Source organism: Corvus hawaiiensis, chromosome 30 (genome assembly GCF_020740725.1).
Source record: "Corvus hawaiiensis isolate bCorHaw1 chromosome 30, bCorHaw1.pri.cur, whole genome shotgun sequence".
NCBI classification, from domain to species: Eukaryota; Metazoa; Chordata; class Aves; order Passeriformes; family Corvidae; genus Corvus; species Corvus hawaiiensis.
In genome coordinates, this window is record NC_063242.1 from 116,384 (window position 1) to 141,613 (window position 25,230).

Sequence of the window (25,230 nt, forward strand, 5' to 3'; positions counted from 1 at the left end):
TCAAGCTTAAAAAGACTAATCACTAGGCAGAGCCACGCCTTGTAAACAGCAAAAAGTGCTGGCTAACAACCATCCCAGTTCTTAACAAAATCCCAAACATATTTTCAGGTCAGTGCTCTATCCATCTGTTAGTGTTGCATTCAATGTGTTCTCTATTTTGAAACTTATAAACTTGCATTTTAATATGCATGCATGCAGAAATAATTCAAGAACAGCATCACTGGGCTCCGATTTGTTGTGAAAACGTGACAACCACCATGGGGCAACAGACAGTGTAGAAGATTACTCAGACATGCCTGGTGAGTATCCTGAGAACACATGAAGTCCCCAAAGGAACGATAGGCTGCAGATTTCATACATAAAAGCAAAGAAGAAAATCTGCACTCAAAAAATTGGTTATGTGGTCTTTCATGACATGACTCCAAAGGTGTATTCACCTAATTAATCAAGATAATCCTCTTTCATAAAACTTGTTGCAAGTGAAATATTCCTAAGAATTTGTGACTTGTTTGGTTTACTTTTTCTACTGTGGTATTTATGAAAAAAATTACACGCTGTATCTATATATATAGACCAGACACTTCCCATGCAAGCTTGATTGCTTAGATAAAATTCAAGCTGCATCCATGTGTGATTTCTCATATGATTTCTTTCCTATCAAAAAGGTCAAAAATGTAATTCTTACTTTCTTTTTGAAGAAGCCACAGTAAAACCATATAGCCAAAAATCCTTTATTTCACCATTAGCCATATAACCAATACGCATAAAATGGTGGCTATATTTTTGTTCAAAACAGTTCCAAACCCCAAGAAACCTATACTGAAAACATTAATACTTTATTCTTATAAAAATAAAAAAGAAAAATTATACATTCAAGAGGTGTCTACACTTTTAAACAATAAATTAAACTTTGTAATATCAACATCAATTTACATTTCAAATGATTTAAAAGAAAAGTACAACGTAGGATACAAAATAATCTCTTTCCTTACCCTCCAAATACATCAAATACATTTTTTTATTCCTTAATGCACTGGCATCTAAGATCTTAGAAGAAACTATAGAATGCTACAGGAAAAGAAAAAAAAAAACATTTAAAAAACCCCAGCCAGAGTCCCTGAATGGATATTACCTTCCAAGATTTTGCTGACAAAACTCGCTGACAAAAACGCTAACTGAACTTATATGGAAATAAAAACTTAGAGACCAGAATAGTGAAATCTTCTTCAAAATTTGCAAAAAAACCCAAACAACTTCATCTTTCCCAACTGTTATGCAATTTATTCCAGTATTATAAACATATTTCCATCCATATTGCTTGTAATCAAGGCCAGTTTTAACCAATACATCATTTGTTAGAATGAACGGTGAGCAGATTTTTAAAGCTTTTATAGGACTGTCCCCATTATATACCTTGTAACTCTCTATTAAGGTTATATAATGAAGTGTGAAAACCTAAATAAATTATGTTTAATGCTCACTGCACAGGTCACTGGAACATAAGCATTGATACTTGTAATTTATTTTGCAAAATCTGGATTAGAAATAGATTTACATTTGAGTGCATATACTAATTCCCCACCTAATTTCTACAGACAGTGATTTAATTCCTGCTAAACCCCAAGTTTTCAATCATGTATGCAAAGCTCTGAATGAGAAGGGCACTGATCAGGACTAACTCAAGTGCTGCTACACTCACCTACTGCTTAGCTGAAGCAAATGAAGCCCACTGCAATTAACATTGCTACACTGAGCTTTTTTTTTTTTGGAATGAAGGGAAGGCTTCGATATTCATGCAAACTCATACAGATATGCCTGATCTCACTTTGCACTAGAATGCTCAAGTTATGTAATACAAGTACATACCCACTAAGATCAATATAGGCTGTGGATTTACTCTGCAGGATTTCAGTCTCTTCTCTAAGGAAGGCAGCCCTTTCTCCTTACTCCTGAATGAGGATTGCAACCATCCCTTTGCAAGAAAGTTGACAAACAATCAGGCATTTGGGCTCCTGATGCACTTTGCGTGCTTTAGTGGCCACTGCACACTAGCTGAGAGCCAATTTGCTTTATGACTAGATAAGATGCACCCACTTCTAGCAGCTAACCTTTTTATTTTTGCAGAAAAACTAATTTTTTTTTTCCTTTTAAATGGTATGTTTTACATAGAACTTGGTAAATAGTCATTCCTTACTTGAAGATTCAGATTTTACCTGGAAGATGACTTCCTGATGCTTGGGAGAGCAGGCTCCAAGGACTATTTACAAAATGTTTATTCTGCAAAAGGCTAAAAGAAATATGATGCTACTCTGGCATAAGCTGGTAACTGATGTTAGGTCAGGGGTTTAATAGCTCTAACAAAGCATCTGCTTCCTCTTAAGCATTCAGGGTAACCTCACCAGTCACCCAGCCACATTTGGGTTTCATTTATGTCTCAGAAAAAGGCATCAAATGAAAACAGCTAAAATAGTTTTTAAGAGTAAAATATTTAAGAGTTTTTTAAAAATGTTGCTTAAGAGCACAAACCAATAAATGAGGAAAATGTTTAACTTAAAATTACTTTCTAGGTGGGTTTGACAAAAATTAAATCCCATGGCCAACAGTATGGCTCTTTACCAAAGAAATTGCTCCAAGAGAAATGATGTGTTTAAAACACAGAAGTGTTCTGCAAGAGGAAAAAATATACATTTCCCATCCCTACTTTATCTGTTAAAAGCATTTTCATGTTCACAATGTTTGATTTCTTTTTCTTTTAATTTTTCAGTTAAACCCAGGTCTTATCTGCCCTGAACATAACATTTCTTATATGCTTTTCCATATATCTTTATGATTTCTACCACTGCTAGCAGCAGTGTTTAAATTACTCAGAAAGGAGATCAGTTGAGACTGGTCTGAACATCATATTGTCCCTTCAGCAGGTGAAAAATAAACATCTTTTCTTAAGCAACTGTAACATCACTTCACCTGTCTGAGACAAAGCCAATTTTACAGTTGTGGGAAAACTCAAAGTGATTTTATAAGGCAAAACAATGACATTGCAGGAAACAAAATCATGAAAGCCAAGTAAACAGAAGCTGAACAGTTAACAGTAACCTGAAGTGTTTCACTAATGTCTATTAAAATAAATTCTTTAATATTTTAAATATGACTTTAATTAAAGGTTAGCCTGCAGCTAAGCCCAAAATAACACACAAACTAAGAGCCTTATCCAAGTAGTCTGCAAGCAAATTAGGAGAGTCAATAAACTCACATTCTACTCTCCATTCCCACAGCCCTCTCTTGAGATGAATTTGTCTTAAAAAAAAAAAAAAAAAAGACAATATTTCTTGGTCTCTTACAGTCCAAATAATTTGTTTTCTTCATAATATTATTGATCCTCCACATTTGCTCTTTATATGAGTGGTAAGAACTCTATTGTCACAGAGTTAGTCTGAGCTGAAAAATGGTTAAATCTATTGGTATTATGTGCTACTTCTTCCTTTTGATTCAGAGAAACTTATTTTTTTCTTTAGAATGACAGGTTTCAGTGATTGTAGATACTACTGTTTGAAGCTTGTACAGTGTTAAAGTACACTAAAACTAAATCATATTGCATTAGACTGCTATATTTAAACTGTTAATACAAACTATGGTTAGACAGTCATTTGAGATGGCTTAGCACTATCAGTGTCAGAACTTAAATGCAAGAAACCCATATAATCAAAACAGTCTTTTATATAATGAATTAATCATTCACTTGCCTTTCAACTGCCTTTGAACAAAATATTTAATGACAACTTTACCTTCTACATAGCTTCAATTAATAAATGTTTTTAACCAAGTAGACTGGTTGCAGGTTACTAATCAAAATACAAACATTTCCCAGCACATGTTCTCTGGAAAGGCTGGAAGAGTAAAATAAACTTGCACTTAAATGCTACATTTCAGGATAGAAAATAAAGCCATTATCAGTGAAATAACTATGTTATAATTGACTGAATATGAACCATGCGCGTCTATTTTCAACATTTACGCATTTAGTCTGACACAAGGAACACTCCCTACAGGGAGGGGCTTTTGTTGTAAAACAGTGTCATACTCTACTTGTAATAAAGCCAATGCATAGTTCATTAGATAGTTCTGAACTAGAGTTCTTTTGAAATACATATATATTTAACCAAGTACTGCATAGTAGAAAATAGGAGGGAGAAAAGGAAAACTAACAGTTAAATAACTGAGTGTATACGAAGACTTTTTGCTGAATTCATGGGTACATTTTGACTGCATATAATTTAGTAGCAACACCTAAAAGACAGGATAATTAAAAGCAAACCCCTGGGTTACAATTTTTTTTTTTTTTTTCTGCAAAACACCACCACTCTTCAAAGTTTGGTTGTATTTTAATGATTTGTATTTCATACATCTGGTTACACAAAAGGCATTCATGGTTTAGGGCACTGTTTTTCTTAATTTTAATAAATAGCAAGATCTGTCCCTTTCACCTCTGTCGCAGAAGTGGTCCCCTGTGACATTTCTGAAGACACTCTGAATAGGCAGTTTAGTTACTTCCATATCAAATATAAAGCCACTAAGTTAAAATTTGTTTAATTCTGTAGTGTATTTCACAGTGATGAAAACCTCAAAGGTTTATTGCTCCCTCTTCATCCACCACCACACCAGACATTTTGAATACTTATTTTCATGATCATGCCAGCACAGAAGAAATCAAGGTTAAACTATGGAGGTTATACAGAATCTTGCCTTCACAGAATTTTCTGCCATTTGCCAATCACTTGATAATTAAAAACTTTATAGTCACAAATTTTAACTCCCATCAAAACCCCCCCAAACTGATCAATTAAATCTACATTTTCATGATTTCTTAATTTTTGTGGAAAAAAAAGCTGGCGTTAAGATGTGTTCATAATTATGCTTTCATTGCAAGATCAGATCTAAAGCATACTTCATTCAGTGCAAAGTCATCACACACTACAGAGAGAAGACAAAACCCTTCAATTCTTCCCTATGGACCCTACAGGTACACGTGCAAAACCCAGCAAGACTGAAATAAAGATGGACACAATATACAAGATACTTATGTAGTTAATATTTCCTCTAGGGTAATTAAAAAAAAAAAACCTTATAGAATTACTATTTATACAGCTTTGAGTATTCTCTCCATCGCCAGCAATTTCAAACAAGCTTTTAAAATCCAAGAGCTCCCCAGTGGTATTACCAAACCCATCCTAGTTTACCAGAACAAGAGCAGCATTTGTTGTCACAATACGACCATCATCATTTAAATGCACACATACTAACCTAAGTCAAGCCTATACCATGTATCTTGAGACTGAAGTTATATGGGAAATACATTTACAGTGCTTTGATAAGTACATACTCAACATGAAGAAACATAAATAGCAATTGGAATATAGGAATAACCTTGAACACAAAGAAACTCTGAGTACTTCCATGAAAGACACGGATGTCACAAACATGCTCTAAATATTTTCTTACAATTTATTTTCTTGCCTTTTTTCACTTCATGACAAACAATTAAATGCAAGTCATGCCAACTGCAAGGGATGACTCTGAGACCTGGGCACAGGAAAACTTTAAAAAAAAAAAAAAGAGAGGTTTTAACAGACAGGTACACACATAACAAAGAGGAGACTTTTGTTACCCTTCCAGAAAACATACATTCTTTACTGCCCACTACTTCTTTCATAGGAAAGAGCCATTAGATTTTCTTACTGATCAATATTCTACCAGCAGCAACCAGCCTGCACTTGTGCAACACTTTTCCACACGGATTTTTCAAAGAAGCTTCCCAAGTAATAAGTGCATGTCCACTATCATTTTACATTTGGATTCACAGACAGACTGAGATACCTGATGCAATTTAGCAAGGTAAGAATGAATCAGAGGTACGGTCTTTTGCCTTCTAATCTATTCCCAATCAAGCAAGATGACAGTGATCCAAAATATTACAAAAAACTTCAGTCAAAGTGAAATTTGGAATGAAGTGTAAAAGGATGAGCACAAACCTATTCACCCTTCAACCTAACAAAGCCAAGAAGTTTTCCATGTTGCCAATTACCCTGCACATCCCAATTAAAACTCTTTTGATCAATAAATAGTAACCAGGCATCTTCTTCAGCTATAGCTAATAATGTAATCTTGGAGAAAGGACCAAGCCTGCAAAAGACAAGATAGAAATATAGCTCATCCTACATTCACTTTCTAGTTATCTCCTGGGGAAAAAATAATCTTCCAGTAACATGAGAGATGCACATTGTACAGCTGTGATAGTTTCTATAATGAAACTCCAGCTATAAATGATAATATCCACAATACAAACCATAATTCTAAAATACATCTGAATATGTGTGTGCATATATATCTCTCTGAAAAAAAAAATTATCTGATTTTCTCTTTTATACATATAAACATCTGGCTAATATGCCCCATAAAAGTTTTTCCTTATTTAGGACTAATTTTTTAAATAACAGAGTTTTAAACAGTCCCTTAGAATATTTTTAAACACTATTAAAAAATTAATAACTATCTTAGGTTAATCAAAAAGCACACACAAAATAATTTAACATTATACAAATGTGGTTATACTGTTCAGAAATTCCAATTCTCCCATCTGAAATGAAATAGAGACCAGTGTACCTTAGGGTGAATTATTCATCAATGTACAAATTCATTCTCTCTTTCCACGTAAATCTTCAGGTGAATTTAGCTGCATTTCTGTATAAGCAAGAAACACAGTAAATCTGCAGAACTCTTGCAAAAGGGAGTCGTGTTTTGCTGGATAAGAGTGCTTTTGCTGGAGGGCAGCAAGTCAACACTTTATCACCATCTGAACACTAGCAACACCTGTGCCCTTGTAAGCTTCACACCTTGAAATAGCAGCAACATATTTGATGGGTTCAGTAGTAATTTTTCTTCCAGTATTGGATTAGACTACTTTGCATATACAGTAATTCAAAAGTCTAGTACTTGTGTGCAACGTTAATCCACATTTACATCTGAGAACTCATAAATACACATGGAAACAAACATGACAGAGAATTAAACCTCATTTTAAGTTAAAATGTTTTCAGTCCACATATAGAAACAGCAGTGAAAAGTATAAAGGAGGTGGACAGCAGAAGAAGAAAAAGGGTGCAATAACTAAAACTGTTACGAAGTAGGTCACTGTCAAAAGGGCAAGTTGCTACTAAAACTGATCAACAGAAGATGTAGACTGTACCATCTGCATAAAATGCCTAAATGCAGCATTATTTTCACATCACATACAGTAGATGTGATTTCTAAGCAGCATATTATAACAGCTGGCATACTCACTAATAGATTTACAGTAAGGGAATACTAAATTTCTCCAGCTCAATGTACAGTAGTTATGCATTAGCCTTTAAAGCTCTTTGTCAGCCTTTTAGTCAAGGTTACATTTCCATGGATATTTAGTATCCCAATAAGAACATTACCTTCAATAAGAATATTCACCTTCAATGAACTTTTATACAATACAAATACATTAAATACCTTCTTAAACTGAATCATTTCAATAATAGGAGTTTTCTTTTTGCTATTTCAAAAGAAACACAAGGAACTTTGTAACTTCCAAAGTAAAGGGTGTTTTAAGGCAGTAAAAGATATGTGTTAAGGTTTCCATGATTGTTTATGGTTGTCTATGTGAATAAAGCATATTACACACAATTGCTGTCATATATTTATCTATGTGACTTTGTTATACTGTACATGATTTAGCAATCTTCTTGAGAAATTTAAAGTGCCACAGTTCAAATGTGCTCATCTGTCTTTTCATGGGCTTCTAGTCCATTCCAGTTGCTTTTAGAAACGAGCCCTTGCTTTACTTAAAGAGCAGTTTTTTTAGGCAAAAAAAGAATTCATCCTTCTCTGCTGTGCTAACTGGAATCCAGTGGTCGAACCAATCCTTCTTTGTAAACACGAAGAATAGCTTCACAAACAAATTTGTATTGACTCTGCATAGAAAAGAAAACACAAAAACATTTATGGATGTTCACTTAAACTGCTGATTAGACAGTACTGTTGAATTGGACTAACAGTTCCACAGCTTCCTTTTTTCCTGAGCAATGACAGGAGAGGAGATACAAGGATGGGAGGAGAAAATCCTACTCTCTTGTCTGTGTTCACAGCAAACAAAGCTGACATTTACTCTTCCTTAAAGGACAAGCATCAAAAATCACACACCAAGGAAAACAAAAAAAGTCCCCAAAATTAAAGGAATATGTGCTTAATTTTCAGGGAATAGGAATTATTTATAAAAAATATGCGTATCTTTCTGACTAAGTTTAACTTGATATTTGCCTTCTTTATACATGTCATCTATTGCAGGGTTTTTTTGGTAGTTATCTGGTTATTACGAGTATTCTGAGCTTGCCAATGCTGCAGTTACATATTACTGGGCACATTCAAGTTATGTGACCAAGACCTCATTTAAAGTTACCATATAGGATATATAGGTGCAGCTACCTAACTTTTTTTTCCAAACCACCTACAGTACTGCAGGCGGACTCACCTAATTTTCAATTTTTGATCAGACCACATATCTCCTTTTGTAACAGAAGGGGATCAAATTAATATTTTTGAAGATCAGTACCCACATTAGTTCTTCTCTCGCTCAACATTTTTATCTCAATTAGATCTTAAAATCTTCACAAATTAGAGTTGCTCTTCTGCATTATACTATTACAAAGAATATTTCTTCCATGACCTTGTGATGTAACTATTTGTTAAGAACAATTAGCCTGCAAGCCTCTTCCTAAAAAGTGATACAAGGAGACATTATTAATAGGACTAGTGCAGAACTAAAAATCCTGGTAGCCTGAATAAATTTTTATGACTAACACAATCCTGAGAACACAAGATGATTGAAATTTAAAAGAACTTGCAAAGATCAAAGCATCCTCACTTCTTCTGTGAAAGTAATATTGTCAAAACCCCAAATGAACACTTTTCTCCAGAGTTCCATGTCATATATTCAGATAAGCACAGCTTCACATTTTTTAAATCCCTTTTTCCATCTTTGAAATGTTCTCCCAGCTGCCCTTGTATTGTCAGCTCCCACCAACTCTTCAGAAGCATCTGGAAACATTCCCCCATTATCTCCCAAAGGGCAGGGCTAAAAGATAACATTTGGACTGTGAATGATCTTAGGTTGCCTTTAAATACCAGCAGTTAGGAATGTTATTCTTGTCCATAACATAATACTTTTTCCTTTAAGTACAGAAAAACTTGAAGGGAAACAGGAAGGTGGAAATGAGTTTTCTTCATCTCGATTTTCCTGGCTTTACTTTCAACCTTTCAGTCAATTACTCCCACCTTCAGTATCACTTTGTTCTTATTTCTTAATTACCTTGACTTTTCATTGTTATTGTCATTTCCATATTTCTACTGCCTGAAAAAGCCAGGTGTGGTATTTAGCTCTCTGTTCAATACTTCTGTTAACTTGTGTGATCAAGTTACTGAACAAATAAAAGAATGAGTGCTTCAGCATTGCTTCCTCTGACTCAATCTCTGACTACTTGTTTTCTCTGCTCTTATCTGTTGCATGTATTCTTACTGCTCACTCAGATGGTAGCTAGTACTATTATGTATATCCTAAGCACTATTCTGCACTGTTTAGATATCTAATTTCTCTTTATAGGAACAAAATGGTTAATCTTTCTTTTTTAAATGAAAGGCCATACAGTTACACCAACTTTGTTATACCTTCATCATTTTGGTTGAAGCTTTTGTTTTGCTGTTCCTAGTAACCAAATTACTGGTCTTTGAGAAACTACAGCTTTCACATGATTGACAACAGACACTAAATTGACCAGGTAATAGCTCTGATGGGTCTATTCTTACTGAGTATGCCCTGCCCAATATTAACACACAGCATTCATCTGGCAAATTGTATCACCTTAGAATTGGAGCACACATACAATCCCCACAGGGCAGCTGAACCAGCTTTAGGCAAGGCTATTGAAACTGAACAATCCCCTTATTACAACTGAATAATCTCTAATGGCTTCTCCTAGAAACCCTAAGCGGGATATCAAAAATGAGCAGTGAGGCTAGCTGGAATTCAGGCATGGGAATGTGATAGACCACCCAGGATAGATCGAAATATTAACATGCAGCACCTTGGTATTCTGTTTTCTCACAGTTGAGTGCTTGCTTCTGTGTCTCATTTACAGGACAGTACGCCAATTTGCTCGCTGGCTTTTCACAACAGTATCTGCCTACTTCAGAAATAACAAGTGAATTTAGTTTCACAGTATTGCTGCTACAGATCATCCCTCTCCTGATTGTGCTGACAGCAAACTGTGTAACACAGCAAGCAAGGTAAAGAATCCTATTTTATATACTCGTTTTCCACACCAGGTGTCTGACCGTAGCTGTATTTCTTACTATTCTCTGTATTCTTCAGTTATGTCAAAGTGTGGAGTGAAAGGAGAATTCTGGCTGATTTCTCTTGTAACAAAAGGGACTCAGTCCTCTTCTTGAGAATCAGATGTAAAAACCTGAAGTAAACTTCAGCTTGCCAGAAGACCACCTCTAGAATGTTGAAGCTTGAACCTGCTTGGGTAATTATAGAAACTGAGGGCTGTAGGCAGGTGAAACTCCAGAAGTTAACACTCAGCTTCCTTAAACTTGAAGCTAGTATTCTTCGTCTTATTACAACCTTTGTCATCAGCTCAGCTTCCACTTCAGCAAGGAACAGGCAGGGGACCCTCCAAACAACTCCCTTGTCAACCATACAGTCCTGACCCTCTTCCAGAGAGTGCACTCCTGCTGCAATGGCAAGAGTCCCAGCAGCATGCACAGACAAACTGCTCACTGAGTACTCTAATGGTACACAGGCAGCTGCAGGTCCTGACACTTTTATGCCCTTTGGTGATGCAAGATTTCCCCCACATCTAGTCATAATGCTCATTCCTGCAGTCATTAACCTGTTAATGAATAGAATTTGTCTTCTTAAGTTAACTTTTCTGTTATCAAATGGATTTGATTTCAATGCATTTCAGGCATTTTCTTTGGAAGATGAGACAGAAACACCCAATTCAACTATTTGCTTTCTGTGTCTAAACCCCTTTACTTTCATTTCTCATAGGGCATTTAGCTCTCCAAGATAACCCACACTTAGAATTCTTGTCATCCAGCCTCTCCTAAAGAAAGAACAATCTCTCATCCTTCATCCTTGGTCTCTAACATCAATATGTTCATTTCCAAAGCTGACACAAAACTGCCCTCGTGATCTCAAGTTGTCTTTGAGCCACTTTAATCTTAAAATCACCATTTACTTTCATGTTTCAGTTACATGTGCTACACAACTTGCCCTTTGTTTTTTCAAACTGGGTAGTGGCAAAATTAAAAAAAAAAATCCATAATAGGTTCTTCCAGAATTTCTACTCTAAAGTGACCTATTGAAAAGCCACTTCCTGCTTTTCAAACCAGGCCAAAACCACTTTGATTTTACCTTCAGTTTAATAACTTCCTATAATGTTCTGTACTAGAATGAAAAGCAAAAATTTATTCTAGCTTCTTGCGGAGAATTTAGACAAAGGACTGCGAACAGATGATCAGTACAAGTCTGACTTTGGGCATTCTAACTACTTGCTATGTATAGAAAACAATTATCTTTTCATGGCAACACAAGAAATATTTACAAATTAGGTAAATACATACCTCACTAGCAAAGCAGCCTTTGCCACCATGCTACATTATGCTAACTTTATGAAGTTTGAAGTATAATGGCAACTGAAGATTCATATTACTAGATCCTTTAAAAAAAATTTGGACCTGTTTTATAACTTGACAAGTGCAGTATATATACAGAAAATAATGCTTTCTCTCCTTCACTTACTGATGTTTGCACCATCATAGCTCGCTGGTCTCGCATTTTCCGTACAATATCCAGTGGATAAACAGGTTGGTTCCTTTCAATTAAGCACATGGCTGTTTCCATAGTGACCAATACACCAGTGCGACCGATTCCTGCGCTGTGAAATGCAACAGGAAAATAGTCTATAAAATTAGGTTTTTGCAATGCACCAGATTCATATCACAGTCTTAATAGTAGGATGCTAAACAGCCTTGGAAATAACAGGAAGATCCTAGTAAAATTCAAAGAGAGTGCAAAGTTTATTTTTACAGCAACTTCAGTAATATTTTCTGGCAACTACTAAAAAGAAAAGTTTTTTTAATATAAATAAAACTAAAACCTCACTTAAAGTAAATGCATTTTTAAACAATTATAACTGCTCAAACTGTACTGGTTTGGTATTTTTGTCTTAAAAAAGGTAAGAGCTAAGTGACTGCTTTTATGATGCACACTTGAACAGCTGGAAAAAAAATTTTGCAGTAGCATTCAAAACGAGATTACAACAATGGTAGAGGATAAAAACCAGAGAACAAAAATAAATTGCAGATTATCAGACCTGTGATAATTATGTGACTAAGCCATTTCACCTAAAGGTTGCAGGAGAAAGGGAGACAAAGTAAACTCTTCCTTTAGACATAACATCAGTGTTTCTGTCTTCAGCAGTAAAATTTACACCTAATTTTACAGTTTAAAATTTTCATCTAATTCAAGGAATCTCCTGTCTTGCAGATAAATGTTTCACATCAAATGCTTATTCTAAGGCTGAAGCATATCTATAATCAGAAGTTTAAAACCCAAGTACCTGCAGTGTACAAGAACTGGCTCGTTCTTTATTCTCTTTGGCCTCATACAGGTCACAAACTCCAAGAAGTCCATGGAGTCATCAGGAACGCCATGATCAGGCCAAGCTACGTACTGGAGATGGGTGACGGTGTGTTGCTGTTCTGTCTAAAATACAGTAAAGTTTTCAAAAAATGTCCAGTGTTATGACTCCTGTATTAATGTTTACTAGATACAAGTAATATTTTTCACAGCGAGTGTTTTCTGCAGATATGGTAAGAGACAGATGGTATAGAAAATGTGATTTTAAAATTAAGTGTGAAATATGGACATGTAACTCTTGAAAGAATTCATAAAACATAGCATTTTCTAAATAAATGAGGTATCAAGTTTAACTTCTGCAATCTAAAGATTTTAATTTTTTTTATTTATTGACTGTTGACCCATTATACTCTGACATCATTGATTCAACCTGAGGTAAAATGCTACAAGACATAAGCATGATAGTACTATACAATAGTTTAGAACTGGTTGGGAAACAACTGAGAGCAGCAAAACTGTTGAGAATCATACCAATATAACAGGGGTTTAGGGCTCTACAATCTATTGTAAATGTCTGTGAACACTTAGAGATTCAGGAATAATGAAGTTGCCTGCAACACTTGCTAAATCTGGTTTCTGTTAGAAAAAAAAAAATATATGTATCATTCATACATACATGCTCATTGTACATATATGAATGACATCTGTACGATCCACAGGAGGATACATTTCTGTATGGAAGCAATATAATTAGTTAAAAGGTTCTGTTATACAAAGAGTTCTTTTTTTGAATCAATTATACATAAAACCCCCACGGTTTTACAGAAGTTCTTTCCGTTTAGCTTTTTGTTAACTTTGATTATGAAATCACTCAATCATCTTTGCAGTCAGATTGGGCTCAACTGATATGTTACAGATGTAACTAATGATTAAGGTGGGAAGGAAAAGTCCTAAGATGCTCGTGAGCTCTGCTGCATCACGCAGCAAGGATCTCACACTTTACAAACTGAGACAAGTCTTTACGTTCCTTTATTCCTTCCACATGTTTTGCAATAGTTAAGCTGATACCTACATTTAATTTATGTCCATTACCAGACTTAACATTTGACACCCTACAAAAATAAAACTCCTTTAGCACTGGATTAGTCTATAAAAACTGGCCTTCCCCCAGTGGTGCACACAGGAATGTTTTTGTGATGTTAGTGACTTTAAATGGTTTTCCCCCTTTTCTCTTATGCTCACAACTGTTGAAATATAGGACTTGTTTTAAATGTCTTCAACTGCTTGTTTTCTCCTCCCACTTGAGGATGTTCCACTCCCAGGGAACAGGTTAGTAGGACACAAAAGATAGAATAAGTACTACCTATGTACTAAGTAGAGTCTTAGAAAATACATTTATTCCCGTCAAAGCAATTGCAGAAATTTACAATTGCCCACAGGGACAAAAAGAAAAACGACACAGCTCATACTTTGCTTCTTAAAGGCAGAGCGTGAGCAATCAACAATTAAAAGATCCAGCATAAGGCCCATGTGGACAACATAATCTAGCAGTAATAACCAAGCTCGCTGTAATACGAATTGCATTGGGATCTATCATCTATGTCATCAAAAGATGCACAATGACCAGGATCTCTGCAGGAAAAAGCATGCATGTCTTTTTGCTACCCAGCTCTGCTGAGCAGAAAAAGTTGACTTTGATCAAATGATTACTGTTCGCATTTTTCTGAAATGCCACAGATTGAAAAAAATACAAAAACATGTCTAGAAAATGTCATTAAAAAGTCCTCCTTTGAAAATCTGCACATGCTTAATCAGAACCTCTTCAAAAGGGAAATGAGATAAAGCAGCAATTACACGGAAGAGTTTGAGCTGATTCTCTTAAATCAGAGACGTGTGAATTACAACATCCTGGTGAAACAAAGACTTGATTAATTTGAAAGTTATCCAAGACTGAGTATCCGTTGTCTTCCATGTGCTTCAAGAACTAAAACTATACAACCTGGACAAGTGCCAGTGGCACACCTGAGAAACACTGACAGTGATCTGTAGAAGCAACAAGTCATTTTACAAGCTCAGAACAAATGAAAGAATTAACTTAATTTTTACTTATCAGCACTTCAGGCTCAAATACAGCGAGTTGCATTAAGTTAAATAGTTTACAGACACTAGGTACAGAAAGCATGTTACATAAGATTATTCAGAGTGAGAATACTTTAAGAACATGCACTTAGTTCTCAGAGCTGCTGCTTTTGCTGTAAGCATCTTCAATTTCTGTTATGTGCCCTAATCATCTTTAGAGACCAATATAGGTGTTAATTATTCCAGGTATGCCTCAAGCTTCAGAGTAGCTTTCTAATTATTTGTGGTTTAAAATGATCAGTTTTGATTCTTTTTTTGAGCTCTTCTGAGATGATTCAAAATGCTGAAACTTGACTATTCTGCCACTTGCTTTTCAAAAGGCACAAGTATTTTAAAACGCTTTATGTTTTATTAGCAATTTAAACCTAATGTAAACAGTAAATATATTCATTTATGTTAGAACTAGTTTTTCTATGTCTAAGCTTTTATGGCACATGCGGAAAATATCAAAGCAGTACTCTGATGAAGTCCAGATTTTTTAAAGCTATTTTTAGCAGGGTTTTTGGCTTTTTTAAAAACATAATATCTTGAAGTCTAGTGAAAGTCAGTTTTCAAATTCAGAAAATGTCAGCCAAACAACACCCCACATGGAAATAACTTCCATTAAAAGACCATCACACTTACTAAAATCTAGCACTTACACAAGAAAAAAAATGCTAGAATTGTAGTTACTGTTCCATAGTTAGCCTTATAGTACATGTTCTGTTAGCAATACTTATTTTTAAACACTATTCCTCCCAGATACTGCTCCCTTGTACAAACCTGGTAATGGAAAAAAAGAGGTAACTTCTCATGATAGTCAAGTTACTCATCAAACCACTATTCTTTGCAACTCAGTTTAAATTTTTTCCACAAGTTTTTCCTTTTGCACTGAGGTTTTCAATGACAGTCCTCCTAATGATGGATAAATGCATAATTTTTCTTCATAAAAATCAGACTTTATTAGTCCTGTTTTATGAGTCTTGGAGAAAGTGAGAAAGCAAGAGCTGCTTATGGCTTGGTTGCTATTTTTGCGTAACTTGACCTTGTACACCTTGCTATTCCAAAATTATTATTTTTTTTTTTTTTAATTCATGTGGACTGATTTCAATGGAATTAATGTATTTGGCATTTCTCCAAATCAGTTTAAAAATTATGGATTCAAAAAAATTGGCCCAAACAACAGACTCCAGTGACACTTCAGGATTATGTGACTTGCCCAGTTTAGTTGTCACCCCTTTGGCCAACATTTAGCTTCTTCGTGGCATTGATCCAGATTTACTTAATAAGGAGCTACAGAGGTCTAAGACATTATGTTTTTCCCCAGCTGTTTGTTATTGTGCTTCTGATAATGGTTATTGTCATTACAGCAAAGTTGTCCAGCAAAAAAATCTCCAACAAAACTATGTACTTGTCCATACCCCTCTTGGGCAAGACATCTAACTGCAGCAGTAGCTTCATTGTGGTCAAGATAACATCCTAGATTTTGCTCAGAAGCACATGATCTTTTCCAGTAACTCTGTCCTTGGGGCTGAAACTCCTGACAAAGAATAGGCCTGTCACAGGTAATGCTTCAAACGGCTGCTCTAACACTTGTAATACAGCTGTACTGTCAAGACCTTCAGCCACAAAAATATCCATTGTTCATCCTTCTGCAGTTTGGAGCCTTGCTTATTATAATTATAGCAAAAGGCAAACTTCCTTGTTTCATTCTCCTTAAACGACAGACTCTCCCTGATTAATAAAAGATTTGTGTGCTCTCCAGAAAATCAATACACAGAGCTTATAATCATAATACTCATATAGAAAGAAGGAAATTTAAACTTGAAATGTCAACCTTAGTTCTTACTTTTCTTAAAAACCAAGCAATTGATTTTGCATTTCAATGTTTCAGTTAATGTCCTTTTTCACACAAGTTATAACATAATCTTCAATAATGAGATAAAAAAGATCACAATGTAGAACTACATTAACCCTGAAATGGTCTTTTTATCTTCTAAGCAGGAAAAGGTGTGCTCTTTGCCAGTATGCTTCACAAACATACCTTGAAAGCTGAGTCTTTGAGCTTTGAATGATCAGGGTTAAGGCCCCGTTTCTCAAGAGTAGATACTCTGGCAAGTGGCATTTGGCATTTCTTGGACAGCCGTTTACACATCATTATGCTGCTGTATACAGTTGCCGTAACACTTCTAACTTAATTTTGTTCTTTGGCTCTTTATGATTCAAAACCAGTGATATTTAATGGCCAATCATACATTGCAAGGCATTTATCTTAAAGGAAGCTCAATGAAAATTTGTTTCAGGCTTCTTATGCTATTTTGCCAAGGATTACAAAGAAATATGTATCTTGTTTTACAAAATAGTGCACTGTGTGATGAACTCTGCACTCATGCTACACAATTTCTTTCCTTTAGTCTGTTTGCTCTAGCCCTCAAAGTGTTCTGAAGCTTTTTCTAAAAAATAAAAAGCCTTAACCAACCTCAAAACCCCCCAGACTTAGTGCTACAGTATAGCTTTCAATCTTGGTCTTGAAAAGAAAAGGCAAGAAATTGAGCCTTCATTTTATGAGACTTAGAAAGGTTACAAATAATTTGAGTGACAGGCACCAAAACTTTGTGTATATATAGTTGTAGTACTACTTTTATAAGGGTAATTTCTTCTGTGCTGCCATTCAAGTTTATCACTTTCAGATTATTTGGCCAAAATACAGAAACAAGTATGCTGCTCCCTGACTGGGTGGTTTCTCATACCTTAGAAACAGAAATACTATAAACTGTCTTAACTGAATGACCTTTAAGTACTGACATTTGACATCTCACATGTTTATGCCTGCAAAGGAAAACTTAATCACATTAAACCAAATTTGGATGCACTCTCAAGAGACTGTCAAGTTACAAAAGTATGAGACTAAAGGATTGGTCATTTTGCTGTAAGAACATGAATTCAATGTTATATTTCAAAACAGATACTGCCTTTTCCTTGCTTACTACTTAATATTACTACTAGAAATTCTGGTAACAGTAAAAGCTCCTTAACTATACAGAAGTTTAAAAGACTGACTACAAATTAGCCTTTGGTCAGTATACAGTGATTTCTTACACATGATAGCACAAAGCCTTCATCTTTTAAAGAAAAATATCTCGGGCCATAGAATTTTGGAAAAGAGAGGAAGAAGGGAAACGTATAAGAAATGCAGGTCAATTTAGAAACAAAAACCAAGCTTCAAACCCTTTCAATCAGGTTGTGGGAAGTCTAGATGTGACCTGAACACAGATTTCACAACACAAGATAACATGCTGTGTTTTGCCTTCTCTTTGCTTTCTAATTCACTAGACATTAGTATGAAAGTACTAGGAGCTATGGAATATATGTATCTTTCATAAATTGAGCATATTTCAATTGAGATTCATACGGATTTTTTTCTTTTTTAAAATCTGACTAAAGACAATGAAAAGGAACTGGTGAGATTCCGCATCTTCTCTCAAAACAACTTTATTACACTTTACTTCTTTATTCGCTGTTCTAGCTGCATGTGCCATTAACCAAGTGACCCATATTTCATCCTTGAAAGAGCAGATTTACTTAGGAAAACACTCTCATTATAAATTAAAGTACTTGTGAAGAGTCAGTGACTGCAAAACTATTTAGAGAAAAGCACTAAACTTCCTTATGATGCTTATTGCAGTACCTGTGCAGCATAATATATTATAGAACTTCAAACAGTGTGTCTTTGAAGAAGCTCTAAAGAAATAATCATGTTGATCCATATAATATACACATATTCTATGTTAAAAAATGTGCGTGTATATATAGACACATGCATATTCACACACAGACATATACATTGTCAAACACGAATCTATAAATAAAATAATAAATAAAATAAATATAATATATAAAACATCTATAAATGTATTCATTCAGCTTGTTTGAGGATAATTAAAGGCAAGGGGCATTTACCTCAACGTTTGTAATGACCATTTCTCTAACAACATACGCAATCGTGCAGTCTTCAGAGTGGCATCTGACACGGAAGCAGCCATATTCCATTACATCTGGTGGATCAGGCCAATACTGGTGACATTTGGTCTGTAAAGAAAATTAGGCACACACCAAGACAGTTGTATACAAGCCCTTCTGTTTCCAGCCTTCCCTCCTATGTCGTGGTTCAGGGAATTCAAAGAGCAGTATAAATTCTGTTCTGGTTTGCTGGTGGGATATTTTTCATCCAAATTGAAAAATAACAGGACAAAATAGGTTAAATTCTCCATAAACTTCTGTTTTAGTGATTTATAATAAATATTCAGGTAAATTGGATGCACGATACTTTGTCTGCTGCTTATCTGTAATTGCTAGAATGACTTCTCCAGGCATAATGATGGAGAACAAAGATGGATTTATTCTGTCTTAAGAAAAGAAGTGCAGGGGTTAAACTTGTAACTAACTTTAGCCATCTAATAGCAGGTTACAGCAAAGGCAGAGCCACACTTTTCTTGAAAGTGAACGATGAAAGGACAAGAGGCAACTGTAAAGAAGCAACAAGGGAAATTCTGACTAGATGTTGGCAAAGAAATTCCACAAACAAGGACGAGCAGAGAAACAAGAAGCCCTATGAGAATGTGGAATCTCCACCTGTGGAAATAATCAAAACTTTGATGTGACACTGCAACCTGCCCAAAGTTCAAAGCTGTTTTTGTACGTAACTTAAATCACAGAGTAGCAAGAGCTGGAATTTTTGAAAAGTTAAAATTTCTTAATTTTACCTTTAATAGGGCTCAATTTTCAGAGGCTTGAAATCCAAATTATAACCATCGTGCCTGAAATTTTTACTGTGGTAATTTATCTTAAATACTTTCCCCTTCAAATTTAAGCCAAAATAACGTACTTATTTCTAAAAAAATGAACAGTACTGTGGAGAAAAAAAATTCCATTGTACAAATCTTAACACCATGGGAAAGAGATAGTCCGGAATGTAAAACCTCTAGGGACTGGGAAAAGGTTTGGCATTTGCCAATGGGGATATTCTTGACAAGAACATACATCTTTTTCTGTCTCTGAAAGTTCAGCTACAAACTGAGCAAATCTAAATAATTTCTGAAAGCAAACAAAGCTCATAAAAAGTGTCTGGTGTGCAAAGGTACCAGCAGGATGATTAGAAGATATCAACAATTGCCTTGAAGTTTCCAGCTCACTGGATGAACTCCAGACTATTACTAATCTGTTTCTCCTCAATACAAGGAAATGAATGCACCAATACAATCAAAAGATGAAGGGAGTATATTTATGTCAGGTGATGTTCAATGATGTCTGCTTCCATGAGCAGCTACATAACCTGACTGCAGTTAGAACCTAATTGTTGCTTACCTGTCCTTCCTTACATCTCAATCTTTATGCTATTTAAGACTTCAAATACTCACTCCCTTGCTTTCTAAAAACACTGGGTTTTGACTGGGGTGCCAGATAAACTTCATAGTGTAGGACAGATCACACAGGAAATACAGCTAAAGGCTACAGTGAAGGCACACAGGAGTCATCACCTTCTCCACCTCTTAAAAAATCCAACTGTTGCGTTTTCAGCTTCTAAAACTTCAAAACCACTTCAAACCTTCCACTTAATCGAAAAACTTTATCTTAAAACTACAAAGGACACGTTAAGTCAAAATACACCAGATTTTCACTATACTATTCCAAAATTCAAGGACAGACAGAATTTATCTAAACATAATTAGAAGAATTATCAGAGCAATTCTAGGAAAGAACCTGAGATGTAAATAAAAATAAGCAAGCTAAATTCTGATCGCTAGTAAATACCACAATGGCAGACTTCTTTTTACAGCTGGACCACAAGGTTTGCTCGACCCACTCAATGCTTCCAGACATTTGCTGAATCTTTTGGAGAGAAACTGACACATGGAGCCCAATACTCAGGGGAAAAAGTAACAGCACGTAGTACCTGTCTGATCAGCACAACAGAGTGAATGCAGACAGCTGGTTTGTTTGCAAAGCAGCATAACAAAAAGCAGAATGAGGACTAACTCTTCCCTCCAAGTAATTCAGAAAGCCTAGCCTTCAGAAGGATGATTCAACAGAGTAAGTTGGCCTCTTTTAGGGTTATTTAACCATAACAATGGAAAAAAGTTCAAAGGTACAGTACATTTCTTCAGCATACAAAGAACCTGGGCACTTACCCGTCCTCGTTCAGTGAGAGTTGTTAACATGATGATCAGTGACAATTTGTGGTCCCACACTACTTGCCAGAAGTGTGCACATGTGTGTGGAAGAGGCCCCTGAGTAGCAATGTACCGGTTCACAATGCCAGCAGAAGGAATTTCCATCTACAGAGGGAAAGAAAAATCCTACCTTAAGTTTGCTCTCACTACTCAAGAACTATTTTAACTCAGCATTTCATTCAAACAGGAAGTTTTGAGGGACGATTAAGGCAAAAAGTAATAAGACAGCCAAGATCACAATTAGTTATGTGAAAAACTTTTAAATCATTTTTACATCATTAAATCATTTAAAACAGATGTAAAGCACAGATTCTATAGTTCTAGATGCTGACCTATGAATAGAAGATTAATAGTGAAAATGTACTTGAAAACCTGAAACTGCAAAGTTTTCTAAATTTTCTTTAACATTTAGTAAGGAATGATGGCAGGGTATATGCACCAAAGGTACACTAGCAAAAGCTGTTTACTGCCTGATACTAAACACAGGAAGTTAATTGACTCTGTGATTTAGGTGCTTAGCTTATGTATCTGACACAAATATATACTCATTTTCCCCTCTTTTCCCTGACTCCCAGCCTGCACTTGATTGATTAGGGAAGCCAAGGATCTGGTTTATCTTCTGGATCCTTCATAGCATAGCTGATAGGCTGTAAATGGTTCTAGAGGGAAAGAGGCTTACTTTTATGGAGACAACTTCAGCATTTGAAGTATATGGAAAAATAAAACAATTGTTACTGGTTAAAGACTCTGCACATTTCCACATGGTAGCACCCACTGTATGTTAGGATGGTCACTTGTTTCCCAACAAACACAATCTTTTACATTATGAAACTTTACATCTTTTACATTTACAAATCCCCAAATTTAAAACAAAATATCCTTATTCCCTAAAAAACCCAAATTTAGTCTGCTTTAGTAATATAGTAAGTGAGTAGATGCAGGTCTCTGTATGACTTACATTCACATAATTTGCATTAATGTAATCTTCATCTCCTTGCAGTATTATCCTTGTGGCATCATCTGCGCACACACACACACACACACACAAGAAAAAGGGAGTAAAATTAGCAATTAAGGGACATGCTTCCCCTCTATTAAGCTAAAAAAAAAAAGCTCAGGAATTGCAGAGACACAAACAGCAGAATACAAACCAGAATAAATTTCCTTTTAGAAAAATAAAATGACCAATTACATGACTTCAATTATATAATGAAATCTTTAATCAGCAAGTTCAATACAGCAATTTTAAAATGCAAAATAGGCAGAAACTGTACTTAAGACTCACAAGGTAGAACATCTTTGTATCTGTTCTTGTCCATATTCTGAGGTACCTTTGCACATGTAACAGCCAATCCTGGTTTCTTTCTATAAAGTTGCTGCAAAGTAGAATGAAAAATTATAAGATTTTGAGGGATGTGATTATGCAATACACCCACTAATTACATTCACACAAATATATATATATAGACTGAAAAAAAAAAAATCCTTATTTTCTTTAATATTTTTCCTATCCTTCTCCAGAATTCACTTGAGAGGTTTTTGTATTTAACGTGACAAGAATTTATATTATTGCTACCCATCTAGGAAAAAAACAAACCAAAAACAGCATGTGAGCATCATTGATAAAAACTGTTACTGTGCAAGTTTGCCTTTTGCTTATAAAATCACAGACCAGAAGGACAACAGTGGTTGAGGGTAGAACGAGGGACCAATGAATGTCATCAGAACGAAAAAATAGATGCAGACTTATATTCTGAAATCAACTATAGTATAAAAATTTCAGAAAAAATTTTATTCTCTGGACTAAACCCATCCATTTCAATCCTGCAAGTACCTAAAAAACCAAAACTTCAATTTATTGCAATCTCTTAACATTTGACTTCTTCATTTTTGGGCCAACCCTTATGTAGCAAACTTTATCTGGAGTAAATGTGGACATATGAAATAGGGTATATATAATGTGTGTGTAACCAAAATTGTGAAGTTGGTGTTCGGTTAATGATTGGATTCTATGATCTTAGAGTTCTTTTCAAACCCTAATGATTTATGCTTCTAAGTACATCAAACAAGACAAAAAAAAGGTACAGAGAGGAAAAAACAACAATAACAAAACATTAAGAACTGTAATTATACAACTATAGCTTTTGTATATATTAAATGTATAGAAAAGCACCTTAGGAACTGAGTTATTAACGCGGCTATGCCAGAGTTTTACATCCTTCACTGAACACTTACCAAAGAGTTCACTACGTCTTACATGTTTAATGAAGATTTTGAATATTGTTCCATACATAAAATGGAATGAAACAAATAGGAGGCTAAAATCCCCTACTTTCTCGTTGAGAGAAAAAGAGCAACACACAAAAATATTTATTCTACTGAGATTTACTGGACCGTAAAACTCTGTATCACAGCTCACTGCATTTTTTAACTTATACAACATAAACAAGCCATGTGAGAAGAGAACTTGATAATATATGTAATGGAAAAGCTTCTGTTTGTTATAAGTCAAGTTCCACTTTACTAGAGCCAGGTTGCAATTTCTGCCTTTTTCAGGAAGACAAGGAAGAATAATTTAAAGTCCAGTAATCATTCTCGAGCTTCATTGATGCCTGGCAAACAGTCACTTGCTGTTGACACATTCCTTAAATTCTGATTAAATGGAGGTAGATATCTGGAAAAACTTGATTATTCACAGTCTACTGGCTAATTAGTTACTGTTTTACTAAATTGAATGGAGAGTTTGAGAGTCACCAAAGCTGATGAGGAGACACTGCCATTACCTCTGGTTCTGAAGATCTCTAAACAATGAACTCGAAGCAAGAAGGCCACTAAGCGGTCCCCTAGTTTATTAGATTTCAAAAAGGTTTTGTGCTTTCTCTGTAATATCCTTTTATAAATAGTGCCATAAAAAAAAGGATAAAATATAGGATCAAATATCGTATGAATATCATAATATCATATATCAGAATATAATAAAGGATCAAATACCCTATGATGTTCACTACAGAAAATTTGTGCACAAATTGAGTCAACAAATTTGACAATAAGAAAGTATTGAAAGGTCAGTTCACATTTTTGAGTTACTGCTTCAATAGCCAACAGATTCATTGTAATTGCTGCATTGCATCCAGTGCTGTGGATTTTAGAAAGCAGTTATGAACCATTGTCTACAATTCCTTAAAAACAGGGGAATTTTAATTCTCAGAAATCGTGTAAAGAAGCAAACCTCATAAAAAGAGTGGTTTTGCAATAAACAATACCACGACTCTTCAGCCATTACCATTAAATTCTACAGCTTTAAAAAAAGCAGTGAAGGAAAAAATACCAAAAGGGAAAATTTTTATTGCTGTTCTACAAGCTTTCAATGACAGAAGGGGTTACTCCAGAACTCAATGCCAATTTTATAAATCATAATAAAGTAGGGTTTATCCAGAGCTACTATAAATGTTTGAATCTACAACAATAAAGCAACCACAAATGTACATACACTGCACTCCATTGCCATTAGAGAAACAGATGAATTATCCTTTGGAATTTCTTACTAACACTGAAGGAACTAATTTAATAAAATATAAAGCATTTTATTAGTTTTCTATGACATTCCTTGCTAACACATTGAAGAACCTAGAAAAAGAAATAAAATACAAGACTGACCTCTGTCAAAATCCCACTATTCTACTCAATAAATTAACAACTGCAGAAAAAATACTAATTTAGTGAACTTTGTGTACTTGAGCCAGAAACACACTAATTCAAACACATTTTTCTCCACAGATGGTATTTTGTGTAAGACTGATAATTCATTCTTCCCTATTCTAAGTAGTGAAGTGCGAAACTGACGGGCAAGTCAAATTGTTGCTCTCTTGAGATAAGACTGATCAGGAACAATGAGATTTACAATTAATTAAAACCCCTATACTGCACACTGGTTACAGCTATTGGTCTATGCTAACAGCATTACAGAGTTGAGTATTACCTACCTCAAACTGAATAAGGACAGTGCCGCTTTCTAGCCCTCTTCTTAGCTGCTCCATAGACTCCTCCAGTGTATCACCACCAGATTCAGAACAAGCAGGAAGAATAGATTCTGGGACAGTGTGGGAATCAGCTTCATCTTCTGATTTGGGCTCCACAAATGGTTTCACTACTGAAAGA

At 35.1% G+C, this 25,230-nt stretch overlaps 1 protein-coding gene across 4 annotated transcripts in view; it reads right to left on the reverse strand.

The window, feature by feature from the left end:
• Positions 1 to 717: 717 nt before the first annotated feature.
• PTPN3 (protein tyrosine phosphatase non-receptor type 3) overlaps positions 718 to 25,230 on the reverse strand; it is a 165,064-nt gene continuing 140,551 nt past the window's right edge. For all 4 annotated transcript variants that reach the window (XM_048289437.1, XM_048289436.1, XM_048289438.1 and 1 more), the window contains 8 exons: positions 25,056 to 25,222; positions 22,358 to 22,448; positions 22,031 to 22,092; positions 21,031 to 21,177; positions 18,803 to 18,931; positions 12,705 to 12,850; positions 11,885 to 12,020; positions 718 to 7,994 (listed from right to left, as the gene is read on the reverse strand). In XM_048289437.1, coding sequence (XP_048145394.1) covers positions 7,917 to 7,994; positions 11,885 to 12,020; positions 12,705 to 12,850; positions 18,803 to 18,931; positions 21,031 to 21,177; positions 22,031 to 22,092; positions 22,358 to 22,448; positions 25,056 to 25,222 — 956 coding nt within the window. In that variant the 3' untranslated portion in view covers positions 718 to 7,916. The remainder of the gene's footprint in view (positions 7,995 to 11,884; positions 12,021 to 12,704; positions 12,851 to 18,802; positions 18,932 to 21,030; positions 21,178 to 22,030; positions 22,093 to 22,357; positions 22,449 to 25,055; positions 25,223 to 25,230) is intronic.